Source organism: Dasypus novemcinctus, chromosome 12 (assembly GCF_030445035.2).
Source record: "Dasypus novemcinctus isolate mDasNov1 chromosome 12, mDasNov1.1.hap2, whole genome shotgun sequence".
Lineage (NCBI taxonomy): Eukaryota > Metazoa > Chordata > Mammalia > Cingulata > Dasypodidae > Dasypus > Dasypus novemcinctus.
In genome coordinates, this window is record NC_080684.1 from 90,793,687 (window position 1) to 90,819,243 (window position 25,557).

Genomic DNA, 25,557 nt, shown 5'->3' on the forward strand with positions numbered 1-25,557 from the left:
AACAAAGGGAGGAGCAGAGGAGAGACAGTGAGAGATGCAGCAGACCAAGTAGCTGAGGTGGCTCAAGCAATTGAGTGCCTCTCTCCCACATGGGAGGTCCCAGGATCGGATCCTGGTGCCTCCCAAAGGAAAAGATGAGAAGAAAAGACACACAGACTTGGAAAGAACTCATAGCGAATGAACACAGAGAGCAGCAGACAGCAAGTGCAAACAGCAACGGGGCAGGGGGATGAAAAATAAAAATTGAAGGAAAAAAAAGGCTCAACCATTGTTAGCCATGGTTTTCCACCTCTGTAGAGGGTATTCTTAGTTGATGAGTTATTAATTTACCAACAGAAATGTAATTCCATTTTACTTTTAGCCTTTTGAAAAGATAATTAGAAAGGGAGTTTTCTCGCAAACTGATTTTTCTCAAATGTATACCAAAACCGGGTAAAAATTATTTATATATTACCAGCTATAAAGATTAACATACCTATAACTACTTACTTATTTAAAATTAATTTTCAGTTATACAAATAATACATAAATAATTTCTTCTTGTTGAAAAATTAGATAAGGCTCACGTTATTTTTGATTGCCTTCTCCAATCTCTGTTTCCTCCCTGCCTCTTATTGTTTTCAGCTTGATGTTTATCTTTTTAGACATCTTCTTTCCATTTTTACTTAAATTCATCCCTTATTTATGATGTGCTTACAAACCAGGGATATAAAGGTAAAAAAGACATAACCCTCACCCTCAGAGAGTTCACTGTCTCGGAAGGGGTCATACATATTCTCAAGTAACAGTAATATGGCATGACAGTGTGGTGACACCATAGTACACCAGTTACAGTGTTAGAGAGAGCCACAGAAAGGAGGTAACTTTAGGCCTGACATTGAAGAGTACTTTGGAATTTGGGCAGAGATGAGGGGAGATGGGAGGGCATAGAAGAAACAATTCTAAGGCATGAACATGGGACAGATGTCTCTGTGTTTAGGGAACTTTGAGTTCTAGGTCAAGTCCTGCTGGAACACATGATTTTAAGGAGAAGTAATTGGAGATAAGAGTTTCATTAATGTTATAATTGTCTGTATTCAGTGGAGTGTCTCCTCCTTAGCAAACTATTTTTGAGGTTTCTATTTCCAAAGCCAGCAAAAGTCTTTGGGCAGCATAGGCTGTAGCAGGTCTAGTTTGTCTAGTACTGTTTGTCCAATATTATTGCAGCCTAGCTATTTATGCATTTGCATGCTTTTGTGCAGAAGTCTCAAAATCAGATAGTTTAAGGCAATGAAACAAAAAGGGTGGAAAAGAAAACTGGAGTGCTCATTGGGGCAGCCCTACCTCAGTGCCTTCTAATTGTGGTCATGTGTGGGTGACCATATAATTTATTGTCCAAACCAGGACATTTTTAAGCATTTTTAAATTATGCCAGGACAACAGGCATAAACTGGGGTTGTCCTGGAAAAACCTGGACGTGTGATCACCCTTGATAGGTGGTAATTTGGACCCCCCAAATTTGCTAGATCTCTAGATTTTTCAAGAGGAACCAGAAATTTGGATTTTTATGTGAAATCCCCTGCTTTTAAGTGGCTTCTATTTTTAAAAGCACTCTATTAGCCAAACTGGCAGTGCCAGTTTATAAACTCAACTTTGTACATCGACAATTATGGACATTCAGTATTGACTTTTTTATAAAGTATTCCCCGTCCATCACCAGAGAATTCTGTATCTTTATCAGTTAGTTGTTGTTGTATTACAAACCACTTCAAAGCTCTATAGCTTAAAACAACAACAACACACATTTATTATTGCTCACAAGTCTGTGGGACAATTGAGTAGTTCTTCTGGCCTTTCTGGACTTACTCATGCATTTGTGGTAAGCTATGGCTTGGGTAGGTAGTGCTGCTGATCATGGCTGGGTTCTGTCATGGTTTGGGAGTTGGTTGGCTATAGGATGGTCTAGGATGGCTTCAGATGGAACACCTGGGCTTCCCTCCACATGGATTCTCACCTTCTAGCAGCCGGCAGCTAATTCACATGGCAGTGGCAGGTAGAGAGAGCAGATGTGAATAATTCCTCTTGAGGCCTAGGCACGGAACTGGCACATGGACACTTCCTCCACATTCTATATTGGCCAAGGCAATTCATAAGACTGGTTCAGATCCAAGGAATAGGGAAAAGACTAAAGCCCTTGATGGAAGGAGCTGCAAAGCCACCTTGTAAAGGGCGTGGATACAGAAAGGGGTGAAGAATTGGGAATATTATTATAATCAACCTACCACGATTACTTATTCTCATTTTTAAGAATTATGTTATCTTAAAAATGGACCAGGTAAAGATATCATCTCTTTTTCAGATAAACGAATCCAGATGTACATGAAAAGCCTCCTTTGTCTTCCAAGCCCTCAAAAATGCATGCCTCCCATACCAGGAGGCCTTGCTGTCATTCAGCAGGAGCTAGAAGTGCTGGGATCTCAATATGCAAACATTGTGAATCTCAACAAACAAGTGTATGGACCATTTTATGCAAATATACTTCGAAAGCTGCTCTTCAGTGAGGAAGCCATCGGGAAGGCAGAAGTTTCATCTCCTACTAACTAAAGAGAAACTGACACTAAATAAGAGAATTGGAAATCTAGCACTTAGGTACCCAGTCCCTTTCCCATCAACAGCATTATAGATGCGGCACAATCTCAGTACTGTCAGAGGTGCAGTGTTATTCTGAATCTATGTAAATCCAGTTATATTAGCATTTCAGAAGACTTTCACATTATATGAACCCTACTTGTACATCATTTTCAAATTCAAAAGAGACATTTTAATGAATAGTACACAATTTGTAATTTTAAATGTCTTCTTGTAAATGTTTTCTTAAGCATTTTTATCTGGTTTATTCATTCAGTCCTTAAGGAGTTGAATTTCCTGACTTGTCACTGTCAAATCTAATGATTTTTAATTTTGATACAACTTCTTAAAGGGTTGAAGGTTGTAAGAATAACCAAGGGGACTGACATTCTGAATGAAGGATGTGAGATAAGCATAATTGTATTTGAAATGTACAATGATGTTTTATTAATGTGTACTAGAAATTTACCTAATAAGTCCTTAGATTCCCCAAGTGTACTAAATTACATTTTATAATACCAATTGTCAGTATTTGTTTAAAAGTTAAATATATTAAGTACATTTTAAACTATACACAAATTTAAAAAAAGCTTCCCTTGTTTGTTTAAACAAATCCCTTTAAAATTTTATTCTAGAGGTTGGTTTCTTCGTACAACTTAACCTGTTTTTGGAGAGAAACAATTTTTGCACAAGTATTTTAGTGAATGTCTTTGCATTTCTCAGGCCATTGATGAAGTTTATATAAGATTTTAATTTATGTAAGGTAAAACTGGCTTGAATTGGTTTACTTGTAAGAAGCAACAGAAAAGTTCACAAAAAAATGAAATGTCACAAGGAGATCCCCTTCTTACTGAAGTTCATATCTGAAAAAGAAACAACTGAACTTTGAATTTCTTAACCATATAACTTAACTAGCAAATGCCTCCTGTGCTGATTAAATCCTTTCCCCTTTGTGACCAAGATGCTCTTCTAAGAATTGTTATCATTTGCAATATGTGAGCAGTAAATCAAACTTTGCGAAGCTGGGTACCAGTTAATGAGCTTTTAGAGAAACCTGCCTGTTCTGGAATTATGTACTACTCTTGAAATGTTAAGGGAAGCAGTACAGTTTTGGTGTAATCAGTCCGGAAAGTACTTTATTTGCATAAAATATATTTTTGAGTTTTGATTTCTAAGGACTCATTGAACCTTAGTAATTGGGGGTTGAGGGTGGGGGCAGCATTTAGGAAGTAAAAAAGAATGTTCCTTTATTCCCCAACTTCCTTTCCCTTACCACTACCTCCACCATTATGGTGTTGCCTAATTATTTCATAAAGTTTTAGGAAATGATTGTGTGAATAAATAATCTCCCAAACTTTACATTTTGGAGGACTTTGACAAAATTTGAAGAAATTTTGAATGTCATTTTTTTTTCTCACAATGACCAATACCTAAATCAGCCATTCTATCTACTTAAGCAGCTAAGTGGAATTTTACTGAAGAGCACATCATTGGTCTTATCCAGTTTTTTCTCTTCCTGAATTTCTGTTCTTCCTATATTTTCCTGTGGTTGGAGAACATAAGGTGCTGAACATTTTTGTTTTCATTTTCTCTTAAGATGAAGTTAAGAGTTTTCAATTCTGTTCACTTTGGGGCATGGGAATTAGGGAGGGTCTGATAATAGAAAGATCATATCTAGCATGATTTTTTTGTTGCCCTCTAAGGTGAATTGTATACTTAACAGGAAGACCAGATGGCATACTTCTTCATTATCAGATTGGAATCCAGCTGGTATTCTGTAATATATTTGTTTATGCTGCACTTGCCAGCAGAAAAACAATGTGCAAATATTTTTTAAATGCAGGTAAAACAAAGGGCATTCTGCTTTTTTTTTTTAAGTGGCAAAGTAAATCTGAACATCTCAAGTCTGGACTTAAGATTTTTTAAGTCCTATCCCTTAGCATGTTGTTTATTTGGTTTTTACTTAAATGTTTACTTCTACTCTTAGCTTTTCTAACATGATCTTGTTTTGTAATATAAATTTTATTAAACTCTATATATACGTTTTCATTCTTATACTGCTAAAACACGTTCTGTGTGCACTAGCTAAATTTTAAAACATTAAAGATTATTTCAAGATAGCCAGTGTCTCTTTGTTGTCTAAAGAACCTTTTGTTAGCTCACGGCTGGAATATTGGACAGTCTTCATTATAGTTGCTCTAGAATGATTTTTCCACTGATTGTCAGAGCCTTACAGACATCGTCATATTCATTCATTCAGTCAGTCAGTCAGCAAACACCTATTTAGCATCTAGCAAGTGCCAAGAAGTATCCTAGGCATTGGGATGCGTAGATGATTAGACAGTCACTGTCCTCCAGCAGCTTCTAAACTAATAGAAAGGACAAACCTGTGAAAAATTTGCAACAAAATGTAATAAGGATTATAATACAAGCATGCATATGCTAGAGGAAAACCATCAAACTCTATTGCATGGAGAAGGTAATTCTGGAGCTGAAACATAAAGGATACTCAGTAACTTCCCAAGAAGCCAATAAAGAGAAAGGCCCAACAGGCCAAGTGCACTGTATGTCCAATGGTATGGAGAAATGATGAGTCCAGCAACCAGAGCAAGGTACAGAGTGAAAGCAATAAAAGGTGAAGTAAGAAAGGTAAAAACAGCTCTTGGATGCCATGTTAAAATTTGGATTTTTGTCCTGAAAGAGCAAAAAAATCATTGAGTCTTTTGAAACAGGAGAGGGTCATGAATAAATACGTCTTGGAAAGAGTCCCCTGTTGAAATAATTCTTGTTGTTGGTGCTAGAGTATTCCAGTGTATTGTGTGTGTATGTGTATGCACTCACACATGAACACAGTACAAGAAATAAAAATGTACTTGGGTTAGTCTAAGCAGAAAAGGTATTTATTGGGTAGGCATTAAGTACCACACAGAATCTATTTAATTTGGGGCACCAGGCTTGGAAAATGGGTAGGGACCAACGCAATAAAACCTGCAGAAACCCAGGCAAACTGGATTCAGTGCTGTGGTTTCAGAGATTGATTTCTCAACTATCCTTGCTGCATTGCCTCATTTGCTCAAGATTTAAAGTTCCCAATACCAGCATTCATTTGATAGAGACTAGATCAAGAGCTGAGGCTCTCATTTGCCAGGGGTAGAATGAGGAAATAGCTGGCCTTTAGACTTCTGTGATCCCACCAAGGTACCCAGTTAGGAATTTCTCCCAAATAGGAGGATATGTTGGGGAGCAGAGAAAGAAAAAATATTCCATTGTAATACACAGTTTCAGTTTCCTAGTTGCTAAAACAAATACTATGCAATGGGTTGCCTTAAACAATGGAATTTACTGGCTCATGGTTTTAAGGCTAGATGTTCAAAATTAAGGCATTATCAGGGTGATTCTAACTCTCAGAAGACTGTGGCATTATGGGGCTGCCTGCTGGCAATCCTTGGTCCTTTATTTTTCTGTCACAATGGCAATGCATATGGTAGCCTGTCCTTTCTTCTCTAGGTTCCATTGACTTCTGGCTTCTTTCAGTGTGTCTGAATTTCATCTGCTTATAAAGGACTCCAGTAATAGGATTAAGACTCATCCTAATTTTGTTGGGCCATACCTCAGCTGAAGTAACCTCATCAAAGGTCCTGTTAAAAATGATAGGGAAACAGATGTGGATCAAGCCACTGGGCTTCCACCTACCACTTGGGAGGTCTGTGGTTTGTCCCCGGTGCCTCCTAAAGAAGACAGTGAGCTGTTGTAATAGGGAGGCACGTTGAGCTGATGCAACAAGAGCACAAGGAAAAACAAGAGACCCAACAAAGCAGGGAACAGAGGTGGCTTAAGCAATTAGGTGCCTCCCTCCCACATCGGAGTTCCTGGTTTCAGTTCCCGGTGCCTCCTAAAAGAAACAAGGAAGATGAACAGACACAGCAAGTGCAAACAAGGAGGGGGTGGGAAGAGATTTAAATAAATCTTTTTTAAAAATGGGTTCACACCTATAGGAATGGATTAAGAACGTGTTTTTCTGGGGTACATAACTCCAAGCCACCACATGTACACTCATGAGCTCTTTAAAATTTGAATGTGTATATGTGAGGAGACCACCCAATCCAACATTGCTTCCAAGAATTATACCAAGAGATGATTTAAGAAAGAGCAAAGTCACATGATATCAACCTTTGTTGGTGTGTATAGGTGAGATACTGAATAAACAGCTCCCAGATCTCAGTGACCTAAGTATGAGCTATGTTTTTCAAATCATGGTACAAAGCAGGGGATGGGTGTGGTGTGGGGGCCTGCTCCTTTCAGTCATTCAGATATCCATGTTCCATCCACCTTGTGGCTCTGCTCATCTCTAGATCTTCATAGTTCTCTCCATTCAGTCATCACATAGGGAAAGAGTTTCACGGGCCAGAACTCAAACCATGTTGCCTCATCCAATTGCAAAGGAGGTGGGAAAATGTCTTCTAGTCATGTGCCCAGGAGAAAGAGGTCCCCGTGGTTATTGGTAAGCATTAGCAGTCTTTACCTCACATTCTCCAGCTTCCCTGAATGAGGCCTAGTGAAACTTCTCTTTATGAAAATAGGTTTGAAATCATGTTTCTCCTCTGATCTTTTGGTAGTAGCTCCCCAGAGCACTGCTGGAAAGGATTTTGAAACCGGATCCAGCATAAGCAGTAGAAAGTTTTGTGGTTGATTGCCAAAGTCTGCCATGGGTGTGGGAGGGCCACCTTTTATGCTATATGTTTTTGATTCCTGACTTGTACCCTTCTCAGATGTAAAGTTCAGCTTATTCTACCTCTGGGGATATTAACTTCCAAAAATTTTCACTCATAGTTCAGGGAGAGAAGCATGGGAATGCAAGTCACAAGACCTGAGTTTGAATTCACTTCCACTACTCAATAGTTATATGAGCCCAAGGCAGTCTTTCAGTCTCCCGGAAGCCCAGTTTCCTGATCTGTGAAATGGGGAGTTAAACACACCTTCCAACCTGCCTATCTTGCCGGGATCTTGGGAGGATCAAAAGAGATAATGTATTTGAAATTGTCTGTAAGCTGTAAAGCACAATGACGCTAAAGACATTACAATGACTATAATTTATTAGCCCTCAATCTCTTTCTAGCTTCAAGGAGTTTTAGTATTGCAGATATAATGATCAAGTATCTAAGTACATATCCCATCAGAACCATGGTTCATTACATCCAATATTGTTATTAAGAAAGCAACTCAATGATATGTAGAAGGCTATGGTCATCATCCCTGATGTCAACTTTGAAGGATAGTGACAAAACCCATGTTCTCATTTCATTTAGTCATCATTTATGCCTTTATCCTCATTGATTTAATGTAACTTTTTAAACAGTGTATTTGGTATTATCAACTGTACCCTCTTGTTCTCTATTCTCTAACTTTTCATTTCTAGGTTTACTATGTTAGCCCATTTCACATTTTAAGAGAATGGGATATGGGGGTTTATTGTTAGGTTTTTGGAGAAGAAAGGAAACCCAGGAATTTGGCCTAGCAGCTGAACCTGCAGGCTTGGTGGAGAACCTGAATGTCATTAGTTTTTTGTCTTTCAGAATACATGAATAAAGTCATAATAGCCACCTAGCAATTACTTACCACATGGCAGGGAATGTTCTAAAGTTTAGGGCCTAAGCATTTTATATAAATGATTTCATGTAATCACACAATGCCCTGTGAGGCAGGCTCTATTATTACTTCCAGATGTGCAAAGTGAGGCTCACAGAGGTTAAGAAATTTGCTCAAGGTCACAGAGCTGGTAAGTGGATTTAAACCCCAGATGTGTTACCCTGGACCTGTGCTCTTAACCTGTGCTATATTCGCTCCCTTAGGTCAGCTGATCAAAAGGATTGCTGTTGACTCTCATGATTCTGCCAAAGGCTGAATTGGCCTTTAGTTATCTGTTTCTCCTTTCTGTTGTTGCCTTCCATTTTGGTGTGTCTTAATCAAAAACTTCCCAGGTTAGTGGATATGATTGGGTCTGTTTGTTGCTTGTCAACATGGACCCCTTTCCTTTTGCCCTCCCGCTTTGGAGCATGTTCTCACAATAAGCTACCTCCTAGCCAAGCGTCTTGGCCCCCTTACATCCAGCCTACAAGGCTGCCTTTGGCAGGTTCCTGGCCCTTTCGCTTTTGGCAGGATGATAAAGTCACAACATACAAAGTAAGGCTTTTCAGAGAAAGGTCTGTGGACACGGCAGGCAGCTAGAGGTGTTTTAGACTATCTGCTCTTGCTCAAATTGCAGAATGTTCTCTGACTATAGCTTTTAGAGATTCCTGTCCATGTTCATTCTCACCTTGCCATTTGTGAAATGACACACTTCACTCATTCCTCCCTCAGCCCTGGCCTTTTCAGATTGAGGAGTTTTTATTCTCTTCCCCAGTTTCCTTTCCTTCTCTGGTTCTATTATGAATTTTTGGGAGTATAAGAATGAGGAGCATATATATTTTTTACTAGTCTGCATGGATTTGAAGGAGAGAGGATAGTCTTTTTCTTTTGTTTCGGATATCTTTCAAAATAAGGCCTACTTTTGTTAATAGAGCATAAAGGCCAACGGTGACCCAACCCCGGTCGACTTTCCTAGTGTCTTATATAGCCACGTTCCTTGACAAGCCCTACATGAAAGGCGCACTCAATTTCCAGAATGTGAGCTAACGTACTGTAAATTCTTCATGCCTTTGCTCAGGCTCTTTTTCTCTGCCCACCCCATCCTTTTGGTATCATGATAGAGCTGTTAAAAACCTGGGCTCTGGGGCCAAACAATTATGGATTTACATTGCATCTTGGCTTGGGCAAATATTTTTAACCTGTGTGAACCTTATTCTCCTATCCTGTCAAATGGGAGTAATCATACTTATCTCTCAAATGTTTATCATTGAATCAGATAATGTGCTTAGAGAGGTTATTCCAATACTTAGCAAAGAGTAAATATTCAATAAATGGAAGCTCTTCCTATGATCTCTGGGCCCAGCTTGATGCCTTTCCCTTGCCCTTGCTCTCCCTTAACCAATGTCCTCCATGCCGCTAAATCCACCTCCAACCCCCATGGTACTGGTCACTTTCTCATCTGGCTATCACAACACTTACTAGGTAAGTGATGGCATAGTATTCCAAGGCACTATTTTTTTTTCTCTGGGATCTCCTTTCCCTAACTGTCCAGCAATTAGCACCAGGATTTTTCTGGTACTAACACCTCAGGGAAAGGATGTGACCTCAGAAAACAGAGAAATCAGAAGATTTTTCCTGGCTTTTTGGTTTTAAAACTTCCCTTAGGGGATCAAGGAGAAGCCAAGGCTTCGACCTAGGGTACAAACGCAGATCCCTTGGCGCCTCAGTGTAATACAGGAAGGGTGGCATTGGATGGTGGCAGCTGTGCTCTGAGGACTACCAGCACTCAGCTTCAGGGCCCTGGGACCACCACAAATAGAGCTTCTTCCTTTTCAAGAGAAACAGACAAGCAGGAATTTTTGAAATGCGAATTCTTCCAGTTTTCAACAAATGTTGAAAACTATTTTTAAAACACTGTGCTGGCTCAGAAGACCTTGCTTCAGAGTGAAGTTGGCCAGCAATTCCAGGCTTGTGACCTCGAGCTCATACAAAACAGCAGCGAGGAGACGTTTTGACCAGGAACTGCATCTGAACCGCCAGGATGCCCTGGCTTAAGAGAGGGAGTGTGTCAGGGGGAAACCAATGAAAGCAGAGATGCTAGTAGGTCCCTGAAAAGATTGCTTTGTGTCAAATCAAAGGGTGCAGACACCTGTGCCTGTTGCTCCAGGGAAAATCTGCCAGGAAGGAGGGAGGCTTAGAGACACAGTGGCTCCAAGATATGTTTAGGCAGCAAGACTCTGGCATGGTGAGGAGAAAGCAGATGGATTTCTACTTGTGGTAGGCTAAATAATGGTTCCCTGTCCTAATCCTAAACATAAATAAATATGTTACAGGTAAAGAGGCATAGCAGGAATGATTAAGGATCTTGAGATGGAAAGATTCTTCTGGGTTATCCAGGTAGGCCCAATGTAATCACAAGGGTCCTTGTAAGAGGGAGGCAGGGGGCTCACAGAAAAGGAGGTGTGGTGATGGAAGCAGAGGTGGAGTGCTATAACTGTTGGCTTTGGAGGTAGAAGGGGGCCACAGGCCAAGGAAGGCAGGCAGCTTCTAGAAACTGGAAAAGGCAAGGAAATGATTTCTTCCCTAGAGTCTCCAAAAGGAACACAGTCCAGCTGACACCTTGATTTTTAGGACTTCTGACCTCTAGAATTGTCTGATAATAAATTTGTACGGTTTTAAGCCACTGTGTTTGTGACAGTTTATTATAGCAACTGGAGGAAACTAATAACCATTCAACAACATTCAGATAATTGGTCTGGGTGTTGGGGACATAGCGGTGAACAAAAGAGACAAAAAATTCCTTTCTTTGGGGAGCTTACATTCTAATTAGGGGGAGACAGACAATAAACATAATTTAAAACATAAAATATATATTATGCTAGATGGTCATAAGTGCAAGTGAGGAAAATAAAGAAGGGAAGGAGAAAGAATATGGGGAAGTAGTCATGTTGCAGCTGCGGTTTTATGTAGAGTGGACAGCAGAGTCCTCATTGAAATGAGAGTTGAGTAAAACCCTGAAGAAAGGCGGTCAGGAGCCATGCAGCTCTCTGGAGTAAGAGTGTTCCAGGTAGAGGAAGCAACAAGTGCAAAGGGCCTGAGGTGGGAGTGAGCATGGGGCATTGGAGGAACAGCAGGAGGCCAGTGAGGTGCAGCAAAGTAAGTTGGGGAGGGGTGCAGAGGGAAAGCAGAAGAGATCAGAGAGAACATAGATGTCAGATATTGCAGGACATTGAAGGCTGTGTCTCTTTCTGAGTGTGGCAGGAAACCATTGGAGAATGTTGAGCAGAGGAGTGATTGTTTGCCTTATATTTTTAAAGGATCACACTGGCTACTGGGTAGAGAGCAGGCTGCAGGGTAGTGGGGATAAAGGCAGAAGCAGGATCCTCTTAACAGGCTACTGCAATAATCCTGGTGAGGGATGATAGGGCGCGGACCAGAGTGATGGTACGAAGTAGTTGAGTTCTAGATAAATTGTGAAGATGGTCCAGCAGGTTTTGCTTGATGGATCAAATGTGGGGTGTGGAGAAATAAAGGAGGCCTTGACTGAGATGAAGAAGACAGAAAAGGAAAGGTCTGGGAAGAGACCAGGATCTTAGTTTGGGCCATGTAAAGTGTGTGATGTCCACCAGAAGTCTAAGTGGAGATGAGGAGCGTGCAGCTGGATTTTCAAGTATGGAAGTCAGAGGAGTGGTCTGGTCTGGAGCTACGTATTTATGAGTTGTCTGTGTGTTAATGGTATTTAATGTCTTGAGACTTGATGACTCACCAAGGGAGTGAGTGTAGAGAGAGAAGAAAAGAGGTCTAAGGTCTGAGCCTGGGGGCACTGAAACATTAAAATCTTGAGAAGACTGAGAAGCAGCAATCCATGAGTTAAAAAGAAAATGCAAACTTAGTATGGTACCCTAGAAGCCAAGCTAATGATGTATCTCAGGGAGAAGGGAGAGATTATCTATGAACAACGAGAAGTGACCACTGGATAAAGGAAACTGGGTGCCCTTGGTCACCTTCACAAGAGCAGTTTCAGTAGAAGGGGGCTGGCAAAGACTAATTATAATGGGTCCAAGAGAGAATGAGAGGAGAGAAACTGGAGACAGAAAACTCAAACAGCTCTTTTGATGATATTTACCATAAAGGAGGGGACAGAAATTGAGTGGTAGTTGAAGGTGGAAGTAGAATCAGATCCTATAAAAATTAAAGATGTAAGAAATAACTGCATGCTTGTGTGGTTTGGGAAAGATTAAGACAAGTGGGGAAAACTTGTCGCCAAAGAATGAGGGAGGGCAGGATTGCTAGAGAGCAGAAATTCTTGACTAGGGATCTGTGAGCTTGAATTGAAATCCAAAAAAACATTATTCTTGTGGGGAGGTGTTGGTGTTGGTGTGAAATATTTATTAAATAAAACACACTATAGTCCTAGTAAGGGGTTCATGGTTTTCACTTGACTGGCAAAGGGGTCCATGGAACAAAAAAGGTTAAGAGCCCCTGCTGGAGAGGGTCCTTACATGGAAAGTAGGACTGAATGGGATGGAGGGAAAGTGCACAAGGGTTGGTCTTTGCTAGGAGCATGGATGGTTCATCCACAGTAACAAGAAGGAAGGGTGTGTGGACCCAGATACTTTGAAGTGACTCAGTGTGGTGAAAGGAGTTTGCAGAAGTTCTCCTCTGGTAGCTTTTATTTTCTCGGTGAAATAAGAAACAAGGTATCAGCTGAGGAGAGAGGATGGGGAAGAAGGGATTAGATGTTTGAGGCAAGCCTGGGAGAAGGAGAGAAGGAATGGACTAGAGTCCTTTGAGCAGCTTTAAGGGTCTTTAAGGGTCTTTATAGTGGGCATGACTTCAAGTGAGATCAGTCAGCATGGCTGTTTCTACTGCCTCATGCACCTGTGTAGGGAAGGCGTAGAGTAGGCACAGAGTTGGCTATGCAGAAGGTAACGTGGAGTGATGACTGAGGTACAATCATCTCTGTAGATTTGACCGTTACAGATGTCATGGAGAAAAATAGGCCATCCTTCCCTCAATGCCCTGGCCTTCTGCAAGCCCCTGGAACTTAGATGGAGAGCCTAAATTAGGGGAGATTACAATTTCTACTTCCTCAGGTGAATGGGGGCTCAAAGTAGAAATGAAGGTCAGGTATAGGAAAATAAAGTGATTTCTCCATTTGTCACTCCTGAATTTGAGCTTTGAGATTATCCGCTACCCTTACGTGAGGGGAGGTCACATTGTAATGAATTTATTTTTGTCTCTCTATATGTTTGCGAACAAATGATTAGGTGGAAAACTCATTGGGATTACATGCTAAATATATACTAACTACTATGAGAGGTTGCATTACATCATATTTATTTTTATCTCCCCATATGTTTGTGCATAAATGATTGGCTGGAATCCTTAGAAGATTTATCCAGGCAAAATTGGGTTAGTACAGATAAATAATGCCTGTATGAAGAAAAATACACATTATTAGACAATGTATTTAATTTTGGTCAAAATTATATCCCTTAGTGTGAGTCAGATTTTTTAAGCCAGTTGTATTTTTAGTAACCTCTATTTCTCCTTGTTTAAAAAAAATATAGGGAAGCGGACTTGGCCCAATGGTTAGGGAGTCCGTCTACAACATGGGAGGTCTGCGGTTCAAACCCTGGGCCTCCTTGACCCATGTGGAGCTGGCCCATGAGCAGTGCTGATGTGCACAAGGAGTGCCCTGCCATGCAGGGGTGTCCCCGTGTAGGGGAGCCCCATGCGCAAGGAGTGCACCCCATAAGGAGAGCCGCCTAGCCCGAAAGAAAGTTCAGCCTGCCCAGGAATGGTGCCACCAAAAGATGACGCAACAAAAAGAAACAGATTCCCATGTCTCTGACAACAACAGAAGCAGACAAAGAGCACACAGCAAATAAGCACAGAGAACAGACAACCGGGGCAGCTGGGGGGGAGGGAGAGAAATAAAATTAAAAAATATATATATAAAATGTTGATAGCACAGAAAACATAAAGAAAATAAATAAAATGAAACAGTACAGGAATAAAATCACGCCTAACCTCACCAGTGGTACATAACCATATTAATATTTCAATGGAATTTTTCTGTACATACCAAAGGACCTTAGCAGAAATCAGTGTGTTGAACATCCATATTATAAAATTACCAATTGAGTTTGTCGTGTATATCTAGGATTTTTATTCATTTTCTTTCACTAGTTGTTATATTGGGAGCTTTTCCATGTATAACCATTTTTAAAATTTTTAAAATTTTAAATGTCAATGGTTGCTGATTTTTTTCTCCTAAAGAGAAAACAGCTTTATTTTAATCATAAAAATTACACATGCTTTTGGAAAACACTTAAAGAGTACTAGAAAGAATGAAGAACAGTAAATCACACAATCCAGAGTTAACCAATAAAGTATTCCTTATAATCTCTGTGCATTATAAATAAATATAATATATAAATGGGATATATCTTGTAGCATGGTGTTCTTTTCTATCCCCACCTATCAACAGATGGTGCCGTCTTACTACATTGTACACAACTACTTCTACAATTATTTTAATGGATGCATATCCATTCCCATGTATGGATGCCCCATAATTGCAGTTACTCAGCAGAGGACATATAGGTTGTTGCTAATATTTTGTTTTTGATAAATAATGCTTCAGTGAACAACCTTGTTTGTTCACCTTGTTTGTTCATATTTGTATATCTTTTCAATAATCTCCTTGGAATACATATCTAAATGTGAAATTGCTGGTCTATATATATAAATATATATATATACATATATATATATATATATATATATATTACCCCCTAGATATTAGGAAAATTGTACCAACGTGCTCTCTCACTGACAATTTTAAGAGAGTCCCAACTTGGGGCCACACTTGATATTGTAAATATTAACTGTACCAATATGATGGGTAAAAAAAAACCTTGCAAGTTCCATTTGCATTGTGAACTTGAACATATTTTCATATTTATGTATCTTTTGCTTGTCGGTATCCTTCCCTAGTTTTTTTCCATTGGGATTATTTTCCCTATTGAGTCATATGCCCCTGTAAATTAGATACCAGCCCTTTGTCTTCTGCTCATTTGTTTTTCAAAACTCTATTAATGGTGATTTTGTAAAGGTCTGTACAGTAAATTTAAAAATTTTTATGGAATCATAAAATTACGTTTAGATTTACTTAAAATTATCAAAATGATCGATATTTTCCGTTAGGCTTTTTCAGTGTGCTGTCAACCTTCAAGACTTTCACCACCTCTAGGCTATCAATATATTCACCTGCATTTTAGTTCAAGGTTTTGTTAACAATTATTTAATCCATATAGGATTTACTTAGAAGTTTTTTTTCTTTCTAAATGAAACATCATTTATTGAATAAGCCACCTCTAAAATGCCATCTTTTCACACTAAATTTCATCATGTACTAGTCTTTATTCCTGGGTCTTCTGTCTAGAATATAACATTGTCTTAATGACCGTCGTGTTAAACTGTACTCTCCAGCGTGTTAATTCCTCACTTCCATTACACCAATATATTACTTTTTAAATGCCCTATTGCTTAAGCACTTAGGAAGTTTCCTATTTTTCCATACTATACAACGTGTATACATTTGGAACGAATTAATGTGTTATTTGCTTCGGTAGCTCAAGTTGTGCAAATTATCTCTACACTTTTTCTTAACCAAAACGCTTTGTTTGGAATGAATCCTCGATCCCTGGAGGTTAGGATTACCCCTGCTCAACCTCCCAATAACACCAGGGGGTGCAGTTCCTCCCAATAACACCAGGGGGTGCAGTTCCCCGGGTCCGCCTCAGTCACATCCGGGTTCCACTGCAGGTCCTGGCCTGGAGCAAACGGAACCTTTCCTTCGCGCCTCCAATTAGCACTCGAGGTGGGGACAGTTTAGGCCTCCGCTCTCCGCTCTCCACGCCTGCTGCAGTTTGGGGCAGCGAAGGCGGGCGAAAGGGTTCTCTGTCTGCTTTTCTTTTGCCGTGTGCAGCATGGACGTCCTCGGGGAAGAGTTTGGGACCCTAACCCCGGAGCAGCTGGCTGCTCCGATCCCGACAGTGGAGGTGAGTGCGGGGCACGCGGGCAGCGGAAGGGGCCGGGTCGTTCCTGAGGAGGCGTTGCCACGAGGGCACTCGCCACGGAGAGGGGCGGGCTGGTGGCTCCCGCGCATGCTCTAGGGGGTCGGGCGTGCTCGTCCTTTCCCAGGCTGTCCTCCACGAGCGCGTGGAAGGGCTGATCCCAGAGAGCTGTCAGCGGCTAGGGAGGCCGAGAAATCCGCGGATGGCTGTCGGGCTGGTCCCTTTCCAGATCCCTGTTCATGTGTGTCAGGGAAGATTGGCGCTCTTACCCACCCTATGGGGTCGTATTCCTTCTTCGTTTTCATGTTTATAGAAAGACAATGGGGCCCAGGGAGCTTAGACCATTTTCCTGAGGCCCCGCTGCTAGTGGTAATGAAACTAAATCGTCGGAATCCCCAAGGTAGAGATCTTCCCTTTTAACCTGGAGTTCAAGTTTGGGTTTCATAGGCCTTTTAAACGCCCTGTTTCACTCAAAATTTTGCCTGTGGTTTTGTTTGTTTCCTGTGGTGAGGTACCATAACGTTTATAGCTTTCATCGGACTCTGAGAAGTTAAGCACTACATGAGCTGCCTAATAAGGTCAGTTCAGCCGTTCACAGAAATTTTTTTTCCTGGAAAGGTGCATATTATGTCTGGTTGTCATGGAAAGGGAAAGTGGAGAAATGAGGTTGGAGAAGACAAGAGATTTCATGGAAAGAAAACATTATACTTTGACCCTAGACCATTTGATGATTTTTGAGGAATTAAATCTAGAGCGAAGAACCAGAGTAAAGAAAAATAAAGGAGAAGAGAAAGATGGAGGAAAAGTAAGGGAATATGAAAGACTTTCTTAGAAACATGAAGGAGCTTACTTTATCCTGGGAGCAGTGAGTGCTATTGAAGAGTTTAAGCAAGAGAGTGACTTGATCAGTGGATATTTTGGGTTGTAAAAATCTCCTTATAAGCATGTGGCAGGCAGCTTAGTGAAGTTCAATGATAATCAGTCAAATTCATTCTGAATTCCTGCACTACACTGCTGATCATCAGGCAATACTGGATCTCAGAGGCTTAATATTAATAGCATTTACTGAGTGAGCACTTACTATGTGCCTGGCACTGTTTAAGCATATGCATTATGCTATTTAATCCTCTGAAATACGAACTATCTTCTCCTCCATTTTCCCAATGAAAATGAGGCTCAGAAAGGTTAAGTAACTAACCCATTGTCAGAAGACTGGTAAGTGATTGATCTGGAATTTGGACTCTGGAAGTCTTTAACTGCTAACTGGACAACTTGTCCAGATAGCTGAAGAAATAGGCCTAGAGGATTTACATTTCTTGTCTGAATTTGTACAGTTATGAATGAATCAGTACCACAATTCCAGTCTTTTGATTTAGGAATGACAATTCCTCTTTCTGGCTCTCTGAATCCAACCCACCATTATATCTAAAGGGTTCTGTCTCCTAAATAAACACAAATCTGAAACTTCCTTTCCCCCTGTTCTCCAAATCTGAACCATTGTCATCTCTTATTTTCTAACTGACCTACCTGACTCCTGACTTGTCCCACTTCAGTCTATCTTCTACTCTGTAGCCAGAGTGATCAATTTAAGCACACAAATATGGTCATGTCTCTCCCATGCTTAAAATTCTTCAATTTCTGCCTTTTGCTCTTAGAGCAAAATATAAAGTCTTTATCACGTTTATTAGGCTTTCCTAGTCTATCACTGCTTACTTCTCCAGCTTCTTTTTTTTTTTTTTTTTAAAGATTTATTTATTTAATTTTCCCCCCTCCCCTGGTTGTCTGTTCTTGGTGTCTATTTGTTGCGTCTTGTTTCTTTGTCTGCTTTTGTTTCTTTGTCCGCTTCTGTTGTCGTCAGCGGCACGGGAAGTGTGGGCGGCGCCATTCCTGGGCAGGCTGCTCTTTCTTTTCACGCTGGGCGGCTTTCCTCACGGGCGCACTCCTTGCGTGTGGGGGCTCCCCCACGTGGGGGACACCCCTGCGTGGCACAGCACTCCTTGCGCGCATCAGCACTGCGCATGGCCAGCTCCACACGGGTCAAGAAGGCCCGGGGTTTGAACCGCGGACCTCCCATATGGTAGACGGACGCCCTAACCGCTGGGCCAAAGTCCGTTTCCCACTTCTCCAGCTTCTTTTTCCACCATTTCACTTTGTAGATTAAATCCTAAGTATCTATTATATGACTTCCTCTGGAGGCCTTCCTTCATTCTGCCTGATGATATAAATATATATATGCAGGTGGAATCACATGCAGTAGGTACTGTGATAGAAGTAGGCAGAGGGGTCTATTGGTATTACAAATGATAAACGGAATGTGATGCCTGAACTTAGTTTTACCAGATGGGGATGGAGTATTGTGGTGGATGAGGCATTCTAAATAGAAGGGGCACCATAAGCAAAAGCCTGAAATGTAAAAAGGCCTAGCATATAGTTCCCTGTGTGTGGGAGTGAGTGGTAAGGCTGGAGAAGTAATCAGGGATGAGATCACAGAGGGCATTATAGGTCATGCTATGGAGTTTAGATATCATGTGGATAGTGGGGAGGCAATGAAGAGTGGTAAGGTAGAGAATGACATGTTCGGTTGTGCACATGTGAAAGTTCACACTGGCTTGAGTGTTGAGGAAATACCATAGTAGTCCAGGTAAAAGACTAGGGGAGGGCCTCAACTGATAGAGTAGCATGAGAAAGGTTAAAGGCAGGTAGACACAGTAGTACTTGCTCTCCACTGATCAAGAGCAGTCAGGGAGGTAGGACTCCCCAGGATTCTAATTTGGGAGTAACTAATCAGGGACTGATTAGGAGCTTCTGACCCAATTATCTGATTTGGATGATGCTTGTTCACTGAGGTTGGAAATAGGGCAAGCAGAGTAGGAAGGGGGAAGATACTGGGTCTAATTTTGGATGCACTGAGTATGAGTAGCCTGAGTCTATAAGGTGTTGCTGCCCAGTTGATAGTTGGAGGAGACTTACTTATACCCTGTGGCTCACTGTAGCAGTGATATTCACTCACTTGTTCATTTATTCGTTCATTATCTATTGGGGGACTTTTATGTGCCTGGCACTGTGGAAAACAAGATAGGGTCACCGTGCTTGAAAGAGTTTACATTTGTAATGGGGGGGGGAGGGGCATGAGATGGGGATACTAACAAGTGGTATTTAAAATCCTTTGCACCTACTTGGGAATGAGAAAAGTTGCCAGGGATAGAACCAACATTTACAGAGTGGGCAGAGCAAAAAAAAAAAAAAAAAGACCAAGAAGGCACACTCCCAGGGAGGAAACAGAAAGGAATGTATTCAGGAGTATTACAAGAAGGGAGGAACTAGCATGGTCAACTGCTGTGGAAAGAGTATGTGGAATTAGAATTGGAATTGGAATGGGAAATCTTGGTAGGTAGGTCAGAATACTGATTATAATGGGTTGAAGGAGCGAGAAGTGAGGAATAGAGAAGCTAAGTACATTACTTTTGGGGAGGTTAGTAAGCTGAAGAGTAGGAGACGAAAACAGAATGATATAAGCAGTTTCAAGACTAAAGGATGACACTAATAAAGAGGAGAGTTTGAGGGGAGGGAAGGATTGTTGTGGGGCAAGGATTTAGTCCTGGAGAAGATTGGAAGGGATAGGTTTGAGGGTCTAGGTTGAAGTGTGCTAGCCTTAGATTGGGGAGTGGACATTCCTTCCTTTGAGATTGGAGAAAATGGGTTAAAGAGAGAAATCTGAAGGTGTGGGCATAGCAAGTTGAGGGACTTATTAGAAGCTTTTGACCCAGTTGTTACTTTTCTTCTATTTTCAAATTGAAGTATAATTTTATTAGTAAAATGCACATATATTAAGTGTTCAGTCAGATGAATTTTGACTCGTACATATACCCAAATAACTACCACCCAAAACATGACAGAACATTTTCATCACCATAGAAAGTTTCCTTTTGACCCTCTCCAACCACTTAATTTCTGTCCTTTTAGCTTAGTTTTGCCTGACTTCTTTCTTGAAAAACTTTTTAATTTAACTTTCTCCAAGTTGTCTTTCTCCATCACTGACCATTCCTTCTAAGTCTTCTTTGTTGGATCTGCCTTCTACTCCTCATCTCTAAATGTCAGGTGTTGGGGTGTTCTAGGTCTCACATCATGGAACTCATCTCCATCTACACTTCTTAAGTGATCTCATCAACTATTATGGCTTTAATTACCATCTATTTGATGACGTGTCTGAAATTCATATCATAAGACTACTCTCAACACTCCAGACTCATATTTGTTGCTGACTTGACATCTCCATGTGAAGGTCTAATGGCTATCTTAAATTTAACATGCTCGAAACCAAACTCCTGATACACCTCCACACCTAAACCTGCTGCAGTGACAGTGTTTCCTGTCTCCTTAACTCCTTCGCTCTACTTATTTAAGCCAGAAACCTTTATGTCAATAGTTTAAAAAAATTTTTTTAACTTGTCAAATCTTTTAATAGGTTAAAAAATCAGCTTAAAAATTATTTAGCAACCGTACCCATATTTGATGACAATAGCTTTCATAAAGGTAAATCTCTCATTTACAGATGATACTGTCATTCCTGTGGATCTTATTTTCCCAATTGTAGCAGTTTGATATAGTTATGAATTCCAAAAACAAATATTGACTTATGTTTGTCTGTACCTGGGTGTGATTAAGTTATGATTAGGGCTATTGGCGTTGAGTCCCTGCCCCTTGGTGGTTGGGAACTCACAGATAAAAGGCATGGCAAAAGACAGAGTTGGAGGGGTTTTGATGCTGGAGCTTTGATGTTGGAGTTTGATGCTGAAGCCTTAAGCTGGAGCCAGGAGAAGAACACAGAGGAACAGAGACAGCTCCTTAGACACAGCAGAAACCCCAGAGACAGAACTGTTCACCTGATAGTCTACAGCTGACCTTGTGGAGAAAACAGAGGAGCTGAGCCCAGAGGAATCCAGGAAGCCTGAACCCTTGCAGACACTGGCAGCCATTTTGCTCCAATACGTGAAAATAGACTTTGGCGAGGGAAGTAACGTATGCTTTATGGCCTGGTATCTGTAAGATCCTACCCCAAATAAATATCCTTTATGAAAACTAACCAGTTTCTGGTATTTTGCATCAGCACCCCTTTGGCTGACTAATACACGAGTGTTCATCAAAATTTACAGCTTGATTCTTTTTTTTCAATTTGAGAAGTTTTGAGTTTACAAAACCATCATCCATACCATACAGGATTCCCATACATTACCCTACCAACAACAACTTTCATTGTTGTTACACATTTGTTACAAATGATGAAAGAACATTATCATAAAATTACTGTTATCTATATTTTTGGTGTATTTTTTCCACAAACCATCCTGTTAATAACCATGTATTAGTATTGTATATTTTTTATAGTTCATGAGAGAATGTTTTCATATATGTACTGTTAACAATCCATTGTTCACCATGGGGTTCACTGTGTTAAACAGTCCCCCTGCTTTGTACACTCCATCCCCAAGTATACCCTCAGTGGCTCTCATTTTCATCACAGAGTTGTGCTTTTGTCAGCTCAGTCCATTTCAGAATGTTTTCATAACTCCCATAGGAAAATCCTATCTGTTTATACACCTCCATTATTGACCATTAGCATTGATATAGTACCTTCTTTGCTATTGCTGTACAAATATTACAATTTACTGTTAACTATAGATTATACATTTTATTCTATTTTTCCATGTAACTCCATATTCTTAACACCTTATAATAGTCATTCTGTTGTTTGTACTATTAGCCACAATCATCATCTGTCACTGAAAGCACTGTTATACTGTCCATAGATTATCCTCTTGCTTTCTGTCACTTGATATTAACCTCCCTAGACTACCCCATTATACTCACTGTAATGTGTTACCATCAAATCTATATATTTCTACACATTTAAAATCTGCCTTATTAAACATTCTACATACATTCAGCATCAGCTCACCCTTCTCAGACCACATTCTATCTCTTAGTAACTTATACTCTAGAGTTTAACTCCATGAATTAATTCATTGTATTTAGTTCATATTAGTGAGACCATATACTTGTCCTTTTGTGTCTGGCTTATTTCACTTAACATAATGTCATCAAGGTTCAGTTGTGTTGTCGTATGCATTCCAAATTCACTTCTTACAACTGAGTAATATTCCATTGTATGCATATACCCCATTTTGTTTATCCATTCATTGGTTGATGGACAGTTGGGTTGATTCCATCTTTTAGCAAGTGTAAATAATGCCACTGTGATTATTGATGTACAAATGTCAGTTCCTGTCCTTGCTTTCACTTCTTCTGAATATATTCCTAGTAGCAGGATTGCTGGATCATAGGGTCGTTTTCTATTTTTAGCTTTCTGAGGAACTCACAAAATGTCTTCCACAGAGACTGTACCATTTTACATTCCCGTTGGGTATTAATCTTGACTCATCCTTCTCCCAGATTCTCCACCTAATCCATTATCAAATCCTGCTAGCTCTACCTTCAAATTGTATCTATAGCTAACAATTTCTCACTACCTATATTGCTACCACCCTGAATTATTGCAGTAAACTCTAAGTGGTCCCCCTGCTTCTAACCTTGTCTATTCTAAACCCACCAGCTAGAGTGATCCATTTAAATGAGTCAGGTCTTCACGTCTTTCCTTTGCTCAGAACCTTCCAGTGTCACTCAGAGTGAAAACTGAAATTTTTACAGTTGTTGCAGTGTCCTACAGGATTCAGTCTCCTTATTCTCTTTATGTGTCTAAAATAGCACCCTCCCCACTGTTCTTTTCTTTTGCCCCACTTTATTATTTTTTTCATAGCACTTATCACCACCCAGCACTTACTAATTTATGTTTATTTATTGTCTGTCCACCCCCTAGAATATACTCTGTGAGAGCAGAGACTCTTTTTTTAAAAAATACCTTTTTGACTCTGTTTAACTTGTATGAACCCTTCTTTCTATGTCTGTGAAAAGGATTTAATAACCACCTAAGTGGGTTGTAACATTCAGTTTTCATTTGGTCTCTTCCCTAACCTGTATCTATAAAATAAACTATCTATGAGATTGCCTTTAGCTCTAAAGATAATAAAAATGTTATTTATTGATACTCCTCTAAACATTATAAATGTTTTTTAGTTTGGGTTTGAGGAGAGTTGCAGTGTTATGCCATAATAGTTAAGTGTTTATTCTGATAGTTTTGAAAAATCATAGTGCCTTCATTTTTATTATCTTTATTCCTTACAAATATTTCCTTTGTATAAATACTCTGTGCCCATAAATATTTCTTACCAGAAAGTTTCACCAGATTTCACTTCCCCTACTTGGAATATAACTGAAATAAGCTGAAAAAACTTCTAAAGACTTGTAATAGATGTGTCAACATCTGATCTTTCTCCCCGTAGGAAAGATCCTTAGGCCCTTACTCAGAAACTGTTTATTCTTACTTGAGACACAATTCTAATCGTTTTTTCAGGCTTCCCATTAGCAGTCTGGGAACTATATATAAAAAGAGGCTTACATGCTAAGCCACTTGTATCTCAGCAAGATGTGAAAAGCAGGCCCAAGAACTCAAGAGGTGTGGCAGTTTGGAGCTATATAAGGTAGGAGGTGAACCCCATGTATGTGGTTCTCCTGTAGCCCTGAGATGAGCTCTGTCCAGAGACTAGTTGAGAGAGAATGGAAGGAAGAAAGCGCTCCCATTGGGTCATAAGACTGACCTCCCCACCAGACACATTGAGTCTCAATGTTCCCTTAAACCAACCTGGAAAACCCAGCTTACTCAGGAATTGTCATGAGAATAAAATAAAGTATGAAGAGTGCTTGGAATCTTTATTCTATTTGTGATATATATATGTGGGTGATATTATATGCATGTGAGTATATATTTTATATGATTTCTGTAAAAGTGGTTACAATTTATACATTGTTCTTTTTGTTTTGATTTACTTTCTTTTGTTTACTGTGATAAAGCAAATACTTTTTGGAACATTAAAATAACTTACGAAAATATTGTGGCTGCTGGCACAGAGTCCTGATAGTCTTATTATTTTGGTTCACAGGAAAAATGGAGGCTGCTTCCGGCATTTTTAAAGGTAATTACTTTATATTTAATATTAATTTTAATTGGATATTTTTCAGGTAAAATTTCAAGAAATAAGTCTTTTTTTTTTTTGGATTAAATTTTTATTACCAACTAGCCATTTTTGAAGTGTGTGCTTTGCTAGGTTTTGGAAATACAAGTATAAACAAAATCCTGTCTAAAAGGTGCTGGGGGGTGGTGATCTAATTGTAAAGATAGGAAATAGTGTAGTTGGCATGGCATGTGGATGATGAAAAACAAAAAGTGCTATTGTGAGTGATGTCACACTCACAATATGATCAGAAAGGGCCTCCCGAATGAGGTGAGGTGTGAGCTGTCTTAAAAGGATTTAACTGAGCTGAAATGTGGGATGCAGTGAACATGGACTCAAAGGTTCAGGAGGAGCCTCCCTGGCGTCTGGAGGGAACAGACACCAGGTCTTACTGACTGGAATGGATGGATGGATAGTCAGGTCTGAGGAACTGTTGAATACAAGATTGGCAAAGGGCAAGTAGTGGGAAACAGACAATGATGGTCCCTTCTGTCAAGGAACTTTATGACTGGTAGAAAAGACAGATATTTAAACAATTACAAATTTGATGAATATTATGAAGGGGGAAATAGAGAATGCTATGGAATCCAATGGCAAGAGTATCTAACTTACAGTGAAAGTCAGGAGAGGCTCCTTCAGGGAGGGCACATTTAAATGGGGCCTTGAAAAAGGAGTAGAATTTTGTCTGGCTAATAAGTTGTTATAGGCGGAGGGACGAGGGCTGAGAGATGAGGCTGAAGATGCTCTCAGGGGCCAGATTTCTGGCATAATTAAAAGGCCATGTTAATGATTTTGGCTTTTCTTATAATGGCAATAGGAAGCTACTTAAATTTAGGGAATGACAGAATGAAATAAAATGGTAGTAAGGTCAAGGGAAGGGTTTTTTTGGGTATGTTTTTAAAATTTAATTATATAATAACTATTATATTTAATTATATATATAATAGCAAGGAATCAGTATGTAAGCAAAGGAGAAGAGGTGGCATTGAAGATTCCAAAGAGAAGACAATTCATGCACAGTCTAGGAAGAGGCAGAGCACTCAATAAATGACTATGGTTTTTTATTTAAAGTCATGGTTTTCCTGACCACCTTGAAATATGTTTGTCCATGA

At 39.9% G+C, this 25,557-nt stretch overlaps 2 protein-coding genes across 3 annotated transcripts in view; both read left to right on the forward strand.

Annotated features, from left to right (window-relative positions):
- Window positions 1-4,727, forward strand: part of TCP11L2 (t-complex 11 like 2) — a 49,991-nt gene extending 45,264 nt beyond the window's left edge. For both annotated transcript variants that reach the window (XM_058308664.1, XM_058308665.1), the window contains exon 10: window positions 2,339-4,727. In XM_058308664.1, coding sequence (XP_058164647.1) covers window positions 2,339-2,583 — 245 coding nt within the window. In that variant the 3' untranslated portion in view covers window positions 2,584-4,727. The remainder of the gene's footprint in view (window positions 1-2,338) is intronic.
- An 11,283-nt stretch (window positions 4,728-16,010) lies between these two features.
- Window positions 16,011-25,557, forward strand: part of POLR3B (RNA polymerase III subunit B) — a 146,502-nt gene continuing 136,955 nt past the window's right edge. Inside the window, exons 1-2 of the mRNA XM_058308666.2 lie at window positions 16,011-16,304; window positions 24,374-24,406. Coding sequence (XP_058164649.1) covers window positions 16,233-16,304; window positions 24,374-24,406 — 105 coding nt within the window. The 5' untranslated portion in view covers window positions 16,011-16,232. The remainder of the gene's footprint in view (window positions 16,305-24,373; window positions 24,407-25,557) is intronic.